The 17,126-nt window shown below is 45.8% G+C and overlaps 2 protein-coding genes and 1 pseudogene across 2 annotated transcripts in view; all 3 read left to right on the forward strand.

Annotated features, from left to right (window-relative positions):
• The window catches only part of LOC147451054 (monocopper oxidase-like protein SKU5), a 61,232-nt gene that overhangs the window by 18,903 nt on the left and 25,203 nt on the right, over window positions 1-17,126 (forward strand). The window contains exon 4 of the mRNA XM_086520009.1: window positions 14,104-14,239. Within this exon, the coding sequence (XP_086376135.1) occupies window positions 14,104-14,239 (136 nt within the window). The remainder of the gene's footprint in view (window positions 1-14,103; window positions 14,240-17,126) is intronic.
• Window positions 4,578-5,711, forward strand: LOC147451055 (uncharacterized). The gene is made up of 3 exons (XM_086520967.1): window positions 4,578-4,712; window positions 4,815-4,895; window positions 4,990-5,711. Exons 1-3 carry the CDS (start codon window positions 4,578-4,580, stop codon window positions 5,599-5,601), a joined length of 828 nt encoding a protein of 275 aa, XP_086377093.1. The 3' UTR covers window positions 5,602-5,711.
• On the forward strand, window positions 10,778-13,170 carry LOC147451056 (uncharacterized; annotated as a pseudogene).

Here is a 17,126-nt window from a genome sequence, read left to right on the forward strand (position 1 = left end):
GCCCCAAACCTTGGTGCCCCTTTCGGTATTTCTTTATATTGCATCAACCCAGTACATGCCGGTACTCCAAACTTTGCACCTTCTCCAGGACGCATGCTAGAGAATGAGCCCTAACCTCATATTTAAAGGCCCTAGGCCCCAAAAGCAGTTTAAAGTGAAAAGCCTTCAAACTCCAAAGCATCTGGTCCAAAAGCAAAGCCAAAAAGTTGCCAGCGTAAATCACAGAAATCCGTACAGCGTGCGACATCATCAACCAGCGCAAAACGCGGAAATCCGTACAGCCTGCCACGTCAGCATTGCAAGTGTGAAAAGCGGAAATCCGTACTATTTTGCCACGTCAGCAGTCAACGGAATTTTCTCTATTGTGTGCCTTGAGCTTCCTTCATCTTCTCCAAGCTGTGTGTGTTTCTTTGCAACCCTAATTCCAACAATTGGTATCAGAGCAGGTCACGTCCTCCCGGGCTTAGTTGCCAGTTGCTCCAGCACACGCCTGCTCACGTTCTCCGATTTCAATGAGCTTTGGAGAGCGTTCGCAGGTCGACAAAATTTTTGGGAAACCTCGAAGAGCTTGGTTTGCTGATAATTTTCATTTGGGCTTATTTCGGCCTTCGTTTCCACTACAGGCAGTACAACACAGGCTATTTCATCATTTTGTGCAGAATTTCTGTCAGTGCCGTTTTTTGCATAACAGGTGCCTTATAGTCTTCTACGGTTTGTACTATATAGCACTGGTTGTTCCTGCTCCGTTTCTCCTATTTTCGGGCAGTTTTCACATCAGGTGCAGCATTTACCATGGCTGACAACAACAACACAAATCTGTTCAAGATGTTTGCCGTTGAGGACAGGTTGGATGGGAACAACTACCCTATGTGGGCTTATATGATGCAACATGTTCTTGTGTCAAAGGGTGTCTCGAACATTGTGCAGGGCATTGATGTACGTCCTGGCTCTCAGGATGTAAGCGATGTTGAGGATGTTGCAGGTCTTGCTGCAAGGATTGCAGCTGTTAGAGTTGTTTTGCCTACGGCAGAACAAGCTTGTTGGGATGTTAAGGATGCGCAGGCTCATGCATTGATTGCGTTGTCTGTGAAGCACACCATTGTTTCTCACATCTGTTCAACAAAATCAGCAAAACAGGCTTGGGATATTCTAGCAGGTCTTTATGCAAGCCGCAATGAGGCTAAAATTGCTTTGCTGCGTAAAGAGCTGGAGTCGAAGATTATGCATGAGGAAGATGAGATGGATACTTTCCTTGCTAGTGCCAAGGATATCAATGAGCAACTTATTTCTGCAGGTGAAGTTATTTCAGACAGTTTCCTTGTGCAGACTGTTCTTGATGCCTTACCAGATTCTTACCAGACTTTTGTTAGTACTTGGAGACTTATGACCCAAGGAAATCTAGAAGTTGTCAAGTTTGATGTATTATGCACATTGCTGTTGCAAGAGTCACTTTCCAGAAAAAACAGGACTAGGCAGCGTGCAGTTGAACATGCTTTTATTGCTTCTCAAAGAAAGGGTGGTAACAGTAATGCAGCCACTTCCTATGGTTCTGCTACGAGTGGCAAAATTTTTGTTCCTAATGCTTCTGCTGGCAGCACTTCGTCTGGCAATTCTGGTGATAAGGGCAAAAAGAAGATGCGTTGCCATTATTGTAAAGCCAATGATCACTTGACCAAGTCGTGTCCTAAGTTGAAGGCCAAAGACGCTAAGAAGAAAGAGGGTGGTTCAGCTGCAAATGCTGGTTCCATTACAAATGCAGCCATTGTTGAGTCTTCTCTAAAAGGAGACTGTGTTGCTGATGTTGATGCAGAATGGGCATTTAGTGCAGAGTGCACTAACAATCCTGCTGTCCATGATGCATGCTTGTCAGTTGCTGTAGATTCACATGTGTGGTATTTCGACAGTGGTGCTACAAAGCACATTATCTCACATCGTGAATTGTTTACCTCTCTCGAGTCTGTCCCTCATGGGAATTCAGTCACTTGTGCCAACGCCGCCTCTTATCCAGTTTAGGGAGTTGGAAAGATTGTGCTCACTGCTGCTAATGGCAGTTCCTTTACACTTGTTGATGCACTTTATGTACCTGGGATCAAGAAGAATCTCTTGTGTGTATCCGCACTTGCTAGACTTGGACTTGTAGTCAAATTTGTGGATGACAAATGTATAGTTCATGATCTCAGTTTTGGTGATGAAATTGTTGCATCTGGGCTTTTGTGCCGTGGGCTGTATAAGCTCACTTTGTATGACAAGGGTGGACAAAATTTTGCAAATGCTGTTGTAGATTCAAGGGCTATTTCAGATGCAAAACTTTGGCATGCACGTTTTGGTCATCTGAATTTTGCCAGTTTGTTGCTATTGCAGAAATCTGATATGGTTGCTTCTTTGCCACCTCATGAAGCACCTATCAAACATGTTTGTGAAGGCTGTATTTCGGGTAAGATGCAGCGTTCTAAGCTTCCAAAGGATGGTTCAGTTCGGGCCACATGCAGGTTGCAGCTTGTGCATAGTGATGTTTGTGGGCCCATGCAAACTCCGTCCTTGGGCAATTACTTGTACTGCGTGACTTTCATTGATGATTACTCCAGGCATGCATGGGTATTTCCGCTTAAAGCGAAGTCTGAAGTCTTTATGTGCTTCAAACAATTTCTGGCTATGGCTGAAAATGTCTCGAAATGTACTATGGACACCCTCCGTTCAGATCGAGGGGGGGAGTATATGTCTCAGGAATTTAATGCATCTCTGGCTAGTCGTGGGATAAAACACCAATGTACAGTGCCTTATACGCCTCTGCAAAATGGTGTTGCTGAGAGGAAAAACAGGTCACTGACGGAAATGACACGATGTATGGTCAAAAGTCGAGCTTTGCCGCATTCTTTTTGGCTTGAGGCCATCATGTGTGCCACTTATGTACTAAACAGGTGTCCTACGAAAGCTTTGCAGTCTATTACTCCATATGAAGCATGGCATGATAGAAAGCCTTCTATTGAGTACATGCGTGTTTTTGGCTTTTTGGCATATGCTTTTTGGCTGTTTGGCATATGCTTTGGTGCCACAAGTGCAGCGCAGAAAATTGGATGATAAGACTGTCAAATGTATTTTTGTTGGTTATAGTGCTGAAAGCAAAGGTTACAGGTTGTATCATCCGCAAACAAAACGTATTCTGGTTTCTTGGGATGTAGTGTTTGTGGAAGATTCTGTTCAGCTCTTGCTATCATGTACTAGAGACAATAATGTAAGCTCACAGGACATTTATGACACTTTGTTGCCTCTTTTCAGTGGTGGAAATACGAATGTAAGTTCCAATGAGGCAAATGTACAGCCTATGGGGGTTTCTCAAAATGTTTTAGATCAGCCTATTACTGATGCAGATGTACATGATGCACTTGATGAGGAAAGGGCTGAAAATGAGCAGGCTAGAGGTATGCTAAAATGGCTGGTGCACACTTTGCGTGACAGTAAATTGGATGCACCTTTGTCTAGTCGTACTCGTTCAGGCTCTCGCCATGCATCTTATGCATCAGATTGTTATGCTCTGGCTGTGTCTAGTTTACATGATGTTGAGGAGCCTCTGTCTTTTGATGAAGCACAGAATTCAGAAAATTGGATGGCTGCCATGCAATCAGAATATGATGCACTTTTAGACAATGAGACATGGACTTTATGTGATTTGCCTCCTGGCAAAAAGGCCATTGGTACGAAGTGGGTTTACAAGTTGAAACGCAAGCCGGATGGTGAGATCGATCGCCATAAGGCTCGACTTGTTGCAAAGGGTTATGCACAACAAAAAGGCATAGATTATGAAGAGACTTTTGCTCCCACTTTTGCCAGCTCTCGTTCACCGCATTACTCCAGGGGGGATTTGTTACCATATACATGTGGTAGTGATGTGTGTGAACACACTAGGACCGTCGGGGCATTTTTTCCCTCTGTAGGAGGTTTTTTCCCCCGTGCATTGTATATACGGCCATCACTCTAGGGTTATCTATCTTTCCATTGCACACTAAGTAACACTCTCTCTATTGTGTGCCTTGAGCTTCCTTCGTCTTCTCCAAGCTGTGTGTTTCTTTGCAACCCTAATTCCAACAAAATGTTTGCAAATGGTATTGCAAATATTGCCCGAAGACCATGACCTCAAGCTCCACCCGCCTTATCATCCACTTGACCAAGATGGGAGGGGAAGCGGGTCCTTGTCCGAATATCCCCGACGACATTGTCCAAGAGTGCAAAGCGAAGTATCTCCCCTTGAAGACGCACAAGGGGGTTGGAAAGGCATCGGAGGAGGTGGTTCCGCCCGACCATGATCTCTCCGATTCGGGAGAGGATACTTCTCGATCAATGTCCGTTGCATCCGGCGCCGCTACCATGGCCTCCACCGAGGGTGGTAGCGTCTCAAAGAAGAGCAAAAGAAGTCATGGTGGGCGGCCTCCATAGCAAGCTACTCTTGCACAAACGGTGGAACTTCCGGTCCATTGTCTTTCCTCAAAGAGAGGCAATGACAAGCGGAGATAGAGATTGCACGCACCATCATTGAGTGCAATCTCTCTTTTCATATTCTTCGCACGGATCGTTGGAAACGCATGGTGAAGGCTATTGCCGCGGTTGGTCCATGTGAAGGGTGGACGGGAGTGTCATACCATGACATGCGCACCAAGGAGCTTGATGAAGAGAGGGCACGAATCGACAAGTCTCTTGACCTCGTGCGTGCCGGATGGGTAAAGTATGGTTGCTCTATTCTCACCGATGGATGGAGTGACCGCAAGAAGAGGGGAATCATTAATATCCTTGTCTCATGCCCTCTTGGCACCTACTTCTAGCGAGCGGTTGATGCGGGAGCAAGGGGGAAAAAGGTCACGGGTGCCTTCATTTACCGCCACATTCATCAAGCCATAAAAGAGGTAAAATTTTTGATTCCACTCTCAAGTATCTACTATTTTCAATTTTGTCTTTTGCCTTGGATCTTCTCACTTTCCCTTCTTTCTCCGTATGTAGATCGGTCCAAGCAACGTCATTCAAGTAATCACCGACAATGCCTCCAATTGTGCTTCCATGGCCAAAAAGCTAGAGGCGGAGTATCCACACATAGTATGGACTCCATGTGCATCACATTGCATTGACCTCCTCTTGGAGGACTTTGGCGACCTACCTTGGGTGAAGGACATTCTATCCCAAGCCCTCTCCATCGTCAACTTCATCAACAAAAAGGTGAGAGTACTTGCGATATATCGCACTTACTCTGGCTTGGAGTTGAAGAAGCCTTCCGCCACACGCTTTGCCGCTATGTGGCTCCTCCTTGAGCGCCTCTATGATGTGCAAACCAACTTGCAAAAGACAATGGTCTCGGATGAGTTCAAAGCATGGATTGAAGAAGAGACCCAATCATCCCAACAAGATGCAAAGGCCATCCAACGGCTTTGCTTGAAGGAGGAGTTTTGGCAAGAGGTCAAGGGTCTTGTCATGGTGGTATTGCCATTGTATAAGGTGCTTCGGATGACCGACATGGAAGGGTCTACCATAGGTCTCCTTTACCACTTCATGGAGGAGGCTTACAAGGAGATTGAGAGATCCACCATTCTTGATGGAGCACCCGATGGTTCACGGTAAACATTTCACCTTATGATTTATGTACAGTGTAAGTTGTCTTTTTCCATCTACGGTTCTACCCTTCCATGCTTGACTATCTTTCTCTCTCTCTTTGTAGTGATGTGTTGGAGGACTCTCCAAAGAGAGATGACATTCTCTTTCTTGTTAAAAAGCGGTGGGATTGGATGAGGCGACCAATCCATGGCTTTGCTGCCCTCTTGCATCTGGTTTTCAAAAAGCAATCCATCTTTGCGGATCAAGCACTTCAAGAGGAGCGCGACAAGTACCTTCCAAAGATACTCAATGAAGAACACCATGGAGAGTTTCTCCAAGAGCTCATTAACTATGGAGACCAAAGAGGCACGGCATTCGCTTCCTCGGTGTGTTGGAAGAGGGATTCGTTAGTGAAGCCTCTTTTTTGGTGGGAATGTTTTGGCTATCAATTGCCTCACCTTCAAAGGGTGGCATTGAGGGTTCTTGGACAAGTATATCATATATATTAATAATTATACATAATACCATACCATAAATTATAAATTTATAATCTCAATCATGTCATCATTTGACATTCATCGTTCATGTGGCATAAGTCACCTCTCAATTCCCACAATTCAAATCTCATGCCTCTCTTCTATCATCTATGTGCTCTAGGATTGCTCATCGCGTGCATGTGAGCGGAATTGGTCGGCGTATTCTCTTATACACACCAAGATCTGCAACAAGATTTCTACGAAGCAATTGGAGCGGCTTATCTATTGTCGCTCCAATTTACGCATGTTGAGGTCCATGCATGAGATGCCAATGGCTAGGCAGGTAATTGAGTTGGCTACATCATACTCTTTATTTATACTTTCACATGTATGATGTATCATGTGCTCATATTTTTGGCATGCCAAATTGCTAACTCCATTAATCTTCTTGCATGTTGTAAATGACAAATAGGTGAATGTAGATGAATGCAAGCTCTCCATTGAGACTCTTAAGAGTCTCAACAAAGATCGCGATCCAAAGGAGGAACAAATATTTCGAGACCTCTACTTGGAGTTGGAGGAGATTGATCGCCGTGTCTCTCGCACACGGTCCCGCAAGAAGGTGGTTGTGCGAGCTTCTGTTGCTCGTGGGAGTGGAAGAGCGTCGGCACGGACACCCAAGACCTATGTGCGGCGAGGCTTGGGTAGCGGATCCCACTTTTGTTGCTCGTGGGAGTGGAAGATCGTCGGCACGGACACCCAAGACCTATGTGCGGCGAGGCTCGGGTAGCGGATCTACTATGGCGGACACCACTTTGGAGAATGTGTCCATTTCTAGGCTTGCGGATCCTAGAGAGCCAGAGTTTGATGATGAGGGCAACATCCTTAGTGATGGAGATTATGGTCTTGCATCTAGTGCATTTGATGCAAGTAGTGATGAGGATAATGTAGCTACCTCTAGCTCAAGCTCGGACCACAACTCCGGTGATAAGAGTGATATGAGCACTTAGAACTCTCTCTTTATGCTTTAAAGTTTGCACCCATGGGCCATGAGACTATGAGTTGTGTCACTACTTTTTGTCACTTGTATCTCTCGAGCCTCGACTCTCTACTTATGTAATGAATTATGAAATCAAATGCAATCATGATCATCTGTTTTCGAACATTGCCGTTTCGAATGTCCATGGCCAAATCTTTAATGTTCTTACTTGTAGGACATCTCCTTTAAGTTGTATGTACTTAATACTAAGTAGTTACTCATAATAGAGTAAAAGCTCTGAAAAATATATGATTTATTTTTTTGCATCGTACGTTACTTCAATGTACGTCTAATTTTTTTTAGTTCGATTAGTACCGCACGTCTTCGTACGTGTAACCATCGTACGTGACCGTACGTGTCAACTATGATTTTATGACAACCACCATCCGTCAGCTTCCCCGTGCTGGGGCAGCGTCCGAGGATGTAGACGTGTACTTGTAAGACCGAGCCTCCCATACCACCTGGCCTCACCTCCTCCAGGTGACCTCGCGCACTCCTAGCCTCGCGGGCTAACCACTGGCACTCTGCCAATGAGGGTTGATAACTGCAAATGAGGCCTTGACGTCCCTTTTATAATAATGCCGGCCACACTGGCCGTGTTCACACTACGTTCGCCCGGACATTGGAACCCCATCACGACGGCATCTGGGCTAGATCCCCTCACCTATGAGCGGGACATAACAATACCAAAGAGCTAGAGCTTTGATTGGGGTTTTTGGAATTGCACTGTCGAACACGTCCTCTGCAATCTTCCCAAGGTTGCATGCGCTATGGTCAATCTAGTATCTGTTGCTCTCTACAAAGAAAACCCTGGCCCATTGAAGACTACCCCAAGATAGATGTATTATTTGTGTACTCCACAGTGTCTTGACCATAAGTAAATGTGCGTGCTGATCTCTTGATCCACTACGGTGTGGTATTAAACACCATAACCTTGGTTTTGCCAAGGTTTACTTACAATCTACTATCCTCTGCAAAGCTCTGTAATGCATCCAAATGTCGCTGCATACTCTCCGGTGAGTAAGAGATCAACACAATATCATCAATCCATGGAGTGTGAGGTCATCTCCAAGAAAGATACTCGTCTTCTTAAGAGTCGGTCTCTTCTTCAAGAAGTCCTTTGCTTCCATGGAGAGGAAACGAAGGATAAGTGCCCTTTCCTTTGAGGTTTCTCCCTTGCTTCTACTTTTCTTACTGCCTACTCTCCAAGCTTTTGTACGTGTCGGCTCATTAATTCCCATCATACTCATGAGTTCTTTTACCTCGTCATCAACATTATCTTTGTCTTTTAGGTCACAAATCCTTACGTGTAAGGCACACACACGCTTCCTTTGTTCCTCTTCTAGTGTTAAGGTAATGATGGTGGGTGTGGGACCCTTTTCCTTTCCGGGCGATCTCGATCAATTTCTCGGCCTTGTCTGCTTTCAAGTTGGTCTTTGTAATAACATCCACCCACGAAGTCCTCATTTCTATGTATTGCTCTTCGCATTCTTTGATGGCGCTTACATGCTCTTTACTTGTGTTGAGTTCTTCAACTACTGAGGGTTGGAGCTCTCCCTCTTTGAGTTTGTTTTGTGATTGCAACTCTCAGGGTTGTTCTTGTCCATCGTCCCGCCCGTCCCATCCCGTCCCGTCCGGTGTCGTCCCGTCCGTTCCGTCTGGCAAGTTTTTAGTCCGTTTGACCGGCTTAAAAAACGTTGACTACGCTTTTGACTGCAAGGAATTTACGTGACTTTTTGGCATAGGATTCCCCCCCCCCCCCCCCCCCCCCCCCCCCCTCACCTCCCACATGCCTTGAGCATTGCTTTGGATTCCATTAGCTCCTCTCTCTCCCTCTCCCTCTCCCTCGCACATTGCTTTGGATTCCATTAGCTCCTCTCTCTCCCTCTCCCTCTCTCTCATTGCTTTGGTCCTTTACCTTGGATTCCATTAGGACCTAGGCTCCTCTCTCTCTCTCTCTCTCTCTCTCTCTCTCTTATCTAACTCTCTCTTGTGTTCAAGCCTCAAGGGTAAGTGTGTACACTCTAAATCTATATAAGGATGCCCTCTTCTTCTCCATTATGTTCCAACTCAAGGCTCAAGCTCATGAGTCATTCCCAAGCTCTCAAGCTCTCCATTCCTCCATAGCTCTCAAGCTCTCCATTCCTCCCTCATAGCTCTCCATGAAGCATTCCTCCATAGCTCTCAAGCTCTCCATTCCTCCCAAGCTCTAGCCTCTCCATTCCTCCCTCAAGCTCTCCATTCCTCCATGAAGCATTCCTCCATAGCTCTCGAGCTCTCCATTCCTCCCTCATAGCTCTCCATTGGCATTCAACTTTCAAGCTCTAAATCTCTCAACTTTCAAGTGTTCTATCATGCCTCCCCGCCTTCATGAAGCTTTTGAAAAGCATTGCCGTTCCTATGAGAGAGTGAGGGACAAACGACACGTTTGTAGGTGGACATGCAAGTATTGTCCCAAGATCATGATCTCCTCCTCCACTCGACTCATCTCCACTTGACAAAGATGGGAGGTGAAGCCGGTCCATGTCCCAATATACTCGACGACATTTTGGAAGAGTGCAAGAAGAAGTATCTCCCTTTGAAAAGGCGCAAGGCGGGGATGAAGAGAGCCCAAGAGGAGATAGTGGCGCCCGACATTGATGTTACCGACTCGGAGGAGGATACAAGCGGCCCTTCTCCCTCTACCTCCATTGCAAGCGGTGACGCGACGGCAAGCTCAATGGCTACCAATACGAAGAAGGCATTGGCAAGTGCTAGTGGCCGTCCTCCAAAGCAAGCAAGGCAAGCCTCTCTCTTGCAATCGGTGGGTTTGAGCCATAGTTACCGGGGAACGCCCCCTAGCCCCCGTTCCGGCGTTCCAGGGGGGCAGTTCCCTTCCCGAACGTTCCGAAACGTCTCGAAACTTTTGACGTTCCGGGTGGCCAGTGCAAACCGGAACGGCCGTTCTGGAACGTTTCGAACGCCCCCAAAACGTTCCGGAATGCCCCTGGAACGGCCAACGGCTACAAACAAATTTGGCAAAAATTGAAAAAATTGAAGTAAATGTTTGGGCTTCTTTTTGAAGTGTGCAAGGCCTCAAGGACTCATAAAATGCACCCCCCTCCCCCTTTCTCTCCACAAGCTAATCCTCAAGGCTCAAGCTCTCTCCCTCTCACACTCTCAAGATCTCTCCCTCTCACACTCTCAAGATCTCTCCCTCTCAAGACTCACACTCTCAAGACTCACTCTCTCAAGGCTCAAGGCTTTAAGCCTTCAAGCTCTCTCTCTCTCTCTCTCTCACATCATCTAGTCATAGCAAGATTGAATGGTCTTCAAAACGAGTTTTTTGTGAGTATTAGAGTCAAAGCACTCTAATACTCCTTGTATTTAAACACAAGAAGCTAAAAAATGCACTATTTGGGTGTTTTTTATACCTCCCGTTCCCGCTCCGAACCCCTAGCCGTTCCCCCGTTCCGCGGGGATCCCGTCGCCGTTCCCGTTCCGCGTTCCGGGTAACTATGGTTTGAGCTCCGGTCCATTGTCTTTCCTCAAAGAGAGGCAAAGGTTTGCGGACATTGAGATTGCACGCACCATCATTGAGTGTAATCTTGCTTTCAACATCCTTCGACTAGAGCGGTGGAAGAGGATGGTGAAAGCTATTGCGGCCGTCGGTCCATGTGAGGGGTGGACGGGTCCATCCTATGCGGACATGCGCACCAAGAAGCTCGACGAAGAGCGGGCAAGAATCGACAAATCCCTTGAGCCCGTGCGAGCCGGATGGGCAAAATATGGGTGCTCCATTCTCTCCGATGGGTGGAGCGATCGTAAGAAGAGGGGCATCATTAACATACTTGTGTCATGCCCTCTTGGCACCTACTTCTTGAGAACGGTTGATGCGGGAGCAAGAGGCAAGAAGGTAACGGGAAAATTCATCTACAAGCACATCAAGACGACAATAGAAGAGGTGAGAGTTTAAGTTGTCCCTCTTCTTGTGCAATGTGCATTGTGCAATGTGTAGTATGTACTTACTACTTTTTGCCCTCTTGATAAGTGTTCTAAATTTTTCTCTCTTTAATGTAGGTCGGGCCCGAAAATGTGGTGCAAGTGATCACCGATAATGCATCCAATTGCACTAGCATGAGCCGACTACTTGAGGCCGAATACAAGAACATTGTATGGACCCCTTGTGCCTCCCATTGCCTCGATCTTCTCATGGAAGACATAGGAGAACTAGAATGGGTGAAGGCCATTCTCACCCAAGCTCTCACTATCGTCAACTTCATCAATGCTAAGGTGAGAGTACTTGCAATTTTTCGCACGTACTCCGACAAGGAGTTGAAGAAACCCTCGGCAACACGATTTGCCTCTATGTGGCTTCTTCTTGAGCGCCTCTACGATGTCCAAAACAAAGTGCAAAAAACCATGGTGTCCGATGAGTTCAAGCAATGGTGTGATGGAGAGAACTCGGCAACCTCACAAGAGGCAAAGGCCATCCAACGGCTTTCCCTCAAAGAAGAATTTTGGGAAGAGGTGAAGGGTCTTGTGGTAGCCATCTTGCCCATCTACAGAGTGCTCCGAATTACCGACATGGAGGGATCTACCATAGGCCTTCTTCACCACTTCATGGATGAGGCATACAAGGAAATAGAGTCATCAACCATTCTTGATGGTCCACCCGATGGGACACGGTATGATGTATCTCCTTTGCTCTCCATTCTCAAGTCGACAATATGTTTTTTGCTAATTTGCTCTATAGTCTATGCCTCACCACTCTCTCTCTCTCTCTTTTTGTAGTGATGTCTTTGAAGATTCCCCCAAGAAAGATGATATCCTCTTTCTTTTCCAAAAGAGATGGGATTTTATGAAGAGGCCCATTCACCACTTTGCGGCTCTCTTGCTTCCGGTCTACAAGAAGCCGGATCTTTTCACAAACCAAATGCTACAAGAAGAGAGCCGCAACTTCCTTCCCAAGGCCCTCTCGGAAGATCATCACGGCGCATTCCTTCAAGAGCTAATCAACTATGGAGACCAAAGAGGCACGGCTTTTACTTCCACCATATGTTGGAAGAGGGAGTCCTTGGTGAAGCCTCTTTTTTGGTGGGAGAGCTTCGGGTACCAATTACCTCACCTTCAAAGAGTTGCATTAAGGATTCTTGGACAAGTAAACCCTCTTAAGCCTTGGGCCTTGGCGCTCTCTCTCTCTCTCTCTCATGAATTATATTCCATACAATGTACATGATACTCACTATCTTTTGAATATAATATAGGATTGCTCATCCGGTGCATGCGAGCGAAATTGGTCCGCATATTCGCTTATCCACACCAAATTCGCAACAAACTGTCAACAAAGCAATTGGAGCTGCTCATCTATTGTCGCTCCAATCTCCGAATGTTGCGCTCCATGCATGAGATGCCTATGGCTAGACAAGTAAACCCTCTTTCTATACACTTGCCTCTTGACTCATATGGGCTATTGCTTTGCATTCCAATTCACATGTGCTAACTAGCCTAACTTTATCTTGAGTCTTGACTCTTTTGAACTTTTGTATAACTTGTCAAATAGGTCAATGTTTATGATTGCAAGCTCTCAATTGATACTCTCAAAAGTGTCAACAAAGAGCGTGATATGATGGAGGAGCAAATTTTCCGTGAGCTCTACTTGGAGCTAGACGAGATTGATCGACGGGTTTCTCGCACATGATCACGCAAGAGGGTCATTGTGCGTGGAGTCCCTTCGGCTACAAGAGGTAGAGGTGCAAGAGCTTCCCATGCTCGTGGCTGTGGGCGTGAGATGGAGGCTACTACTCCTACAACCTATCTGCGGCGAGGCTCGGGAAGCGGCTCCATTGCGGCGGCCTCTGTTTTGGACGATGTGTCTATTCGTAGATCCAACACTATGGACCCTAGAGAGCCGGAGTATGACGAGGAGGGAAATCTCCTTAGTGAGGGAGATTATGACACACCACAATCCGATTCATGTGAGGATGAAGATGACATCGATGAGCATAACTCACAAGAGGAAGATGATGATGATGATGAAAGCGGAGAAAGCTCTTAGACTTTAGTGTCTCTCATATCTTTTTTGACCCTACTTCCACTTTTTGCACGATTGAGGCTTAAAAGGCCTACTTTTTTGTATCATCTCGATTATCAAATCTCAACTTAGCTTTTTGATTTATGACATATGTAATGCGGTCGCAGTTCATACCCGTTGTGTCTCATTGTCTTGATTCTCAACTCTTGAGTGTTGGCACTTGGCACTTGCAAGTTGCATTCTTGTCCAATGTGATAATCAATTGTCTATTTGTCCTAAGTGTAAAATCTAGGGTTAAGAATTGCGTGTTTTTCTTTTTGAACGTACGTAACCATGTCGTACGACATAAAATTTTCTAGTTTGAAAGTAGCGTACGTTTTCCTACGTGACCGTACGAGACCACCTTGGCAACTCTACAAGCTCCTTCTTGAGTAACTCGATCTCGTTATCTTTGGCCGTCACTCGATCCTCAAGTTTGTTTATCGTGCTTTCTTGAGCCGACACGCGTTCTTCATGCGATTTTATTGTGCCCAAAAGATTGTGGCTAATTTTGTTAATGGTCTCGCACATTTCTTCCTTGCATTTTTTAATGGCATCCTCCATAGGGTCTTCTTGCCGTTTTGCTTTTTCATGTTCAAAAGCCGCAAAAGGAGAGGTAGAGGGAGAGAGTTCTTGAGAGAATTCACACTATATGTGTAGGTGTTTCCGCATTATGCATACATGTTTGTTCCCACATCAAGCATACATCAACATTTTGAAAAGCCTGCAAAATTTGCTTTGCAGATTCTCTGAACACAACAACACGGGGTGGGCGCGGGCGTTGTTGGGAGTGTGCGACAACAGGGGGGTTTGCGGGGATGCTGGCGCGCGACAGCAGGGGTGGGCCGCGGAGAGAGAGAGAGAGAGAGAGAGAGAGAGAGAGAGAGAGAGAGAGAGAGAGAGAGAGAGAGAGAGAGAGAGAGAGAGAGAGAGAGAGAGAGAGAGAGAGAGTGTATGTGCAGGCACTTCGAGCTAGTGTAGAGAAGGGACAATTATCAGAAATTCCAGATGGAGTGGTAATAAATGGGAAAGGACCGTACCCATATGACAGCTCTGTTCCACGAGGCATCTTATGGCAAACCTACAATGTTGACCCAGGTCTCTCTCTCTCTCTCTCTCTCTCTCTCTCTCTCTCTCTCTCTCTCATTAGCCCACATATGATTGTACCCCTCCCCATATGTGTAACAGACTTGGACACTCCAAGTCGAGAATCTACCGCGACAACACAAATAAACAGTTCACAGTTCACAATTGATTCGACATTGGCCCGACGGAGTTCCGTGCCTAGAGATATTGGCCCCAAAGACTGGCGCCCCTTTTGGTATTTCTTTTTGTATTAATCTTTGTTCAAAGTACAAGAGTGCGCGCAGGCGCTCACACTCAAACTCTACGTCCAGATGCTCTTAGTTATGAGGCCCGGCCCACAAATTTAAAGAGTGCAAGGGATGCCAAAAGCAGAGCCCGAAAAGCTTCTCATAAAAAGCTGTCCATAAAAAACCCTTAAAACACTTTTAATTTTAAACCTCTCACAAGCCTCTTATGCTTTTTGGTTACGCGATCTCAGATAGAGAGAGAAATCTACGTAATGTTTTTAAGCCTCGCTGTAAACACCATCGCCCAAAAGCTGCGTAGAATTTCCAGCTCTTTGCGTAGAAAAACAGCCCATGCAACAACTCGCCTTCCGTTACCGCCAGCCATGTGTCAGCCCGTACAATCAGCATTTTCCGCGGGAATCGTACAATGTAGTTCAGCGGGACACCAGTAGGGCGTGCGTGCGTGTGTGTACTGGCACCAGTTTGTGACATACCCCCCTCTTGAAAGCATTGTAATCTCCCTCGATTACGCCTGCAAAACAGACAGAGGCCATAAACTGCCCTAGCAAACACTAACTATTAGTACCTACGGATTAGGAAGAAACATCTAGCACACATACCAATCGGGAGTCACATCACACGACATCACAAGATATCACTAGACATCACAGGACATCACATGACAAATCACATTCAACATTCATTCGGATCTTAGACCATGATTTATTGGCAATGCAGTTAGCAATCGCATCTATATCCACTCAGGACCTCATAGATGCTCAATTGACTAACCCCTATAGCAACCATGTCTATTCAAGATCATTTAGACTAAAATGGTGCAGTCATTTCGTCTATTAGCTCCTGCACTTAAAAACAAGTCAAGAACAAATCAGTTTCATATTCGAGAATTCCATTTCATAAAGTCATACAGTAGAATACTGTCAGCTCTCAGTATCCCTGAAGCTCAAAGAGACATTAGTGACTCTAGTATTCAAAAATTTGAGGCATCTGTTGACAAAGGAGCGGAGTAACTCCCCTCTTGTGCATCCTACTACACCAGTCTGCGGCCAAGGTGAATTTTGGGTTCCATTTGGAGTAGACTATGCTAAACCAAAAGCTTCAAGGTAAAGGTTCACAATCTCAGGAGTATCTGCTAGGTCCTCCTCCTCCATCCACTTCTCATCCAATGCAGGATAGTTCTTGAATTTAACCAAGAACTGCCTTCGTACTTTACCCTTATTCTTTGTGTCCTCATGTGCCAAAATCTGTTCAGGAACAAGGATCTCCTCGTTTTCCTCCACTTTGGGTTGCTCATCGGGCTCCCCATCATCAGGCACATCACCTTTGAAAGGTTTCAAGAGACTCACATGAAATGCATTGTGAATCCTCCAAGTGTCAGGCAGTTTCAATCGGAAGGAGACATCATTGATCTTTTCGGAGATCTGGAAAGGTCCGTAGTATCGCATACTAAGCTTTGGAAAAAACCTCTCCTTTCCTTTCTTCTTTCTTTGGTGTGCCTTCTCAAAACGTAAGAGCACCCAATCATCCTCCTTCAATTTCAAATTGCCACGATGGCAATCTGTTGCCTTTTTCTGTCGTTCTTGAGATTTCTGCAAAGCCTCGCGGACCTTGGCAAAAGCCGTGTCTAAGTCGCGCGTACACTCATCAGCTTCAAAAATCTTATCTTTCGTGCTTAGGAAGGGTGGAACCTTCGCAGCACCTTCAACAGTCTCAAATGGCGCCTTCTCCGTCAAAGAGTGTACCTTGCTATTGTAGGCAAATTCCACTGAAGATAGATACTTTTTGCATTGAGTCTTCTGATCCGAGATATAAGACTTCAATAAGTCTAAAACCATTGAATTGGCAATCTCAGATTGTCCGTCAATCTACGGATGGAAAGATAACGAGAACTGCAACCGCGTGCCAATGTTTTCCCAAATTGCCTTCCAAAACAAACTCATAAATTTGGGGTCCGTGTCTAAGAGAATCGTCTTAGGCATGCCATTTAATTTGAAAATCTGGGCCACAAACAGTCTCGCTAAGTGATCTGGCTTGAGTGTTTTCTTCACTGGAATGTAGTGAGCGTGCTTGCTAAATCTGTCAATAACAGTCCAGATACCATTATGACTACTCTGTGTTCTCGGGAGATCAAAAATGAAATCCATTGCAATATTTTCCCAGGGGCGGGTGGGTATGGGCAAAGGCTATAATAATCCCTCTGCTTTTTGCTTATCAAACTTGACCTTCTGGCATACCAAGCACCTGCGCACAAACTCGTCCACATCCTTGCTGAGTCTCGGCCAAAAGAAATACCTCTCTATCCCTTGCATGGTGGTAGTAATGCCGCGGTGACCCGTAAAAGGTGGACAGTGGCATTCGGTTATAACCTTTCCTTTCAACGGCTGTGTAACGCACAGCATGGTTTTCCTCATCAAGTAGCCATCCCGAATGGAATATACCGCTACTATCTCCCCATCCCGTATCCGTGTGAAAATGTTTGGAAAATCCGGATCTCTGGCTTATTGGTCGACCATATCCTCGAAGCTCCTATGATGTATTGCGAAAGAACCAACGGCTTCTGAGACAAAGCATCTGCCACCAAATTCTTCTGTCCTTGAACATGGACAATCTAGAGGTGTAACCGTGACAAGATGTCGCCAACCGCATCTACT

This window comes from Adiantum capillus-veneris, chromosome 9 (assembly GCF_014529385.1).
Source record: "Adiantum capillus-veneris isolate H3 chromosome 9, ASM1452938v2, whole genome shotgun sequence".
NCBI lineage: Eukaryota > Viridiplantae > Streptophyta > Polypodiopsida > Polypodiales > Pteridaceae > Adiantum > Adiantum capillus-veneris.

What these genes read in the sequence shown, in the direction of transcription:
- LOC147451055 (XM_086520967.1), top strand. Translation starts at nt 4,578, where the DNA reads ATGGTGAAGGCTATTGCCGCGGTTGGTCCATGTGAAGGGTGGACGGGA. An exon ending in ACCTCGTGCGTGCCGGATGG is followed by an intron (nt 4,713 to 4,814) that starts GTAAAGTATGGT and finishes ACCTACTTCTAG; the next exon opens with CGAGCGGTTGATGCGGGAGC. An exon ending in TTCATCAAGCCATAAAAGAG is followed by an intron (nt 4,896 to 4,989) that starts GTAAAATTTTTG and finishes CTCCGTATGTAG; the next exon opens with ATCGGTCCAAGCAACGTCAT.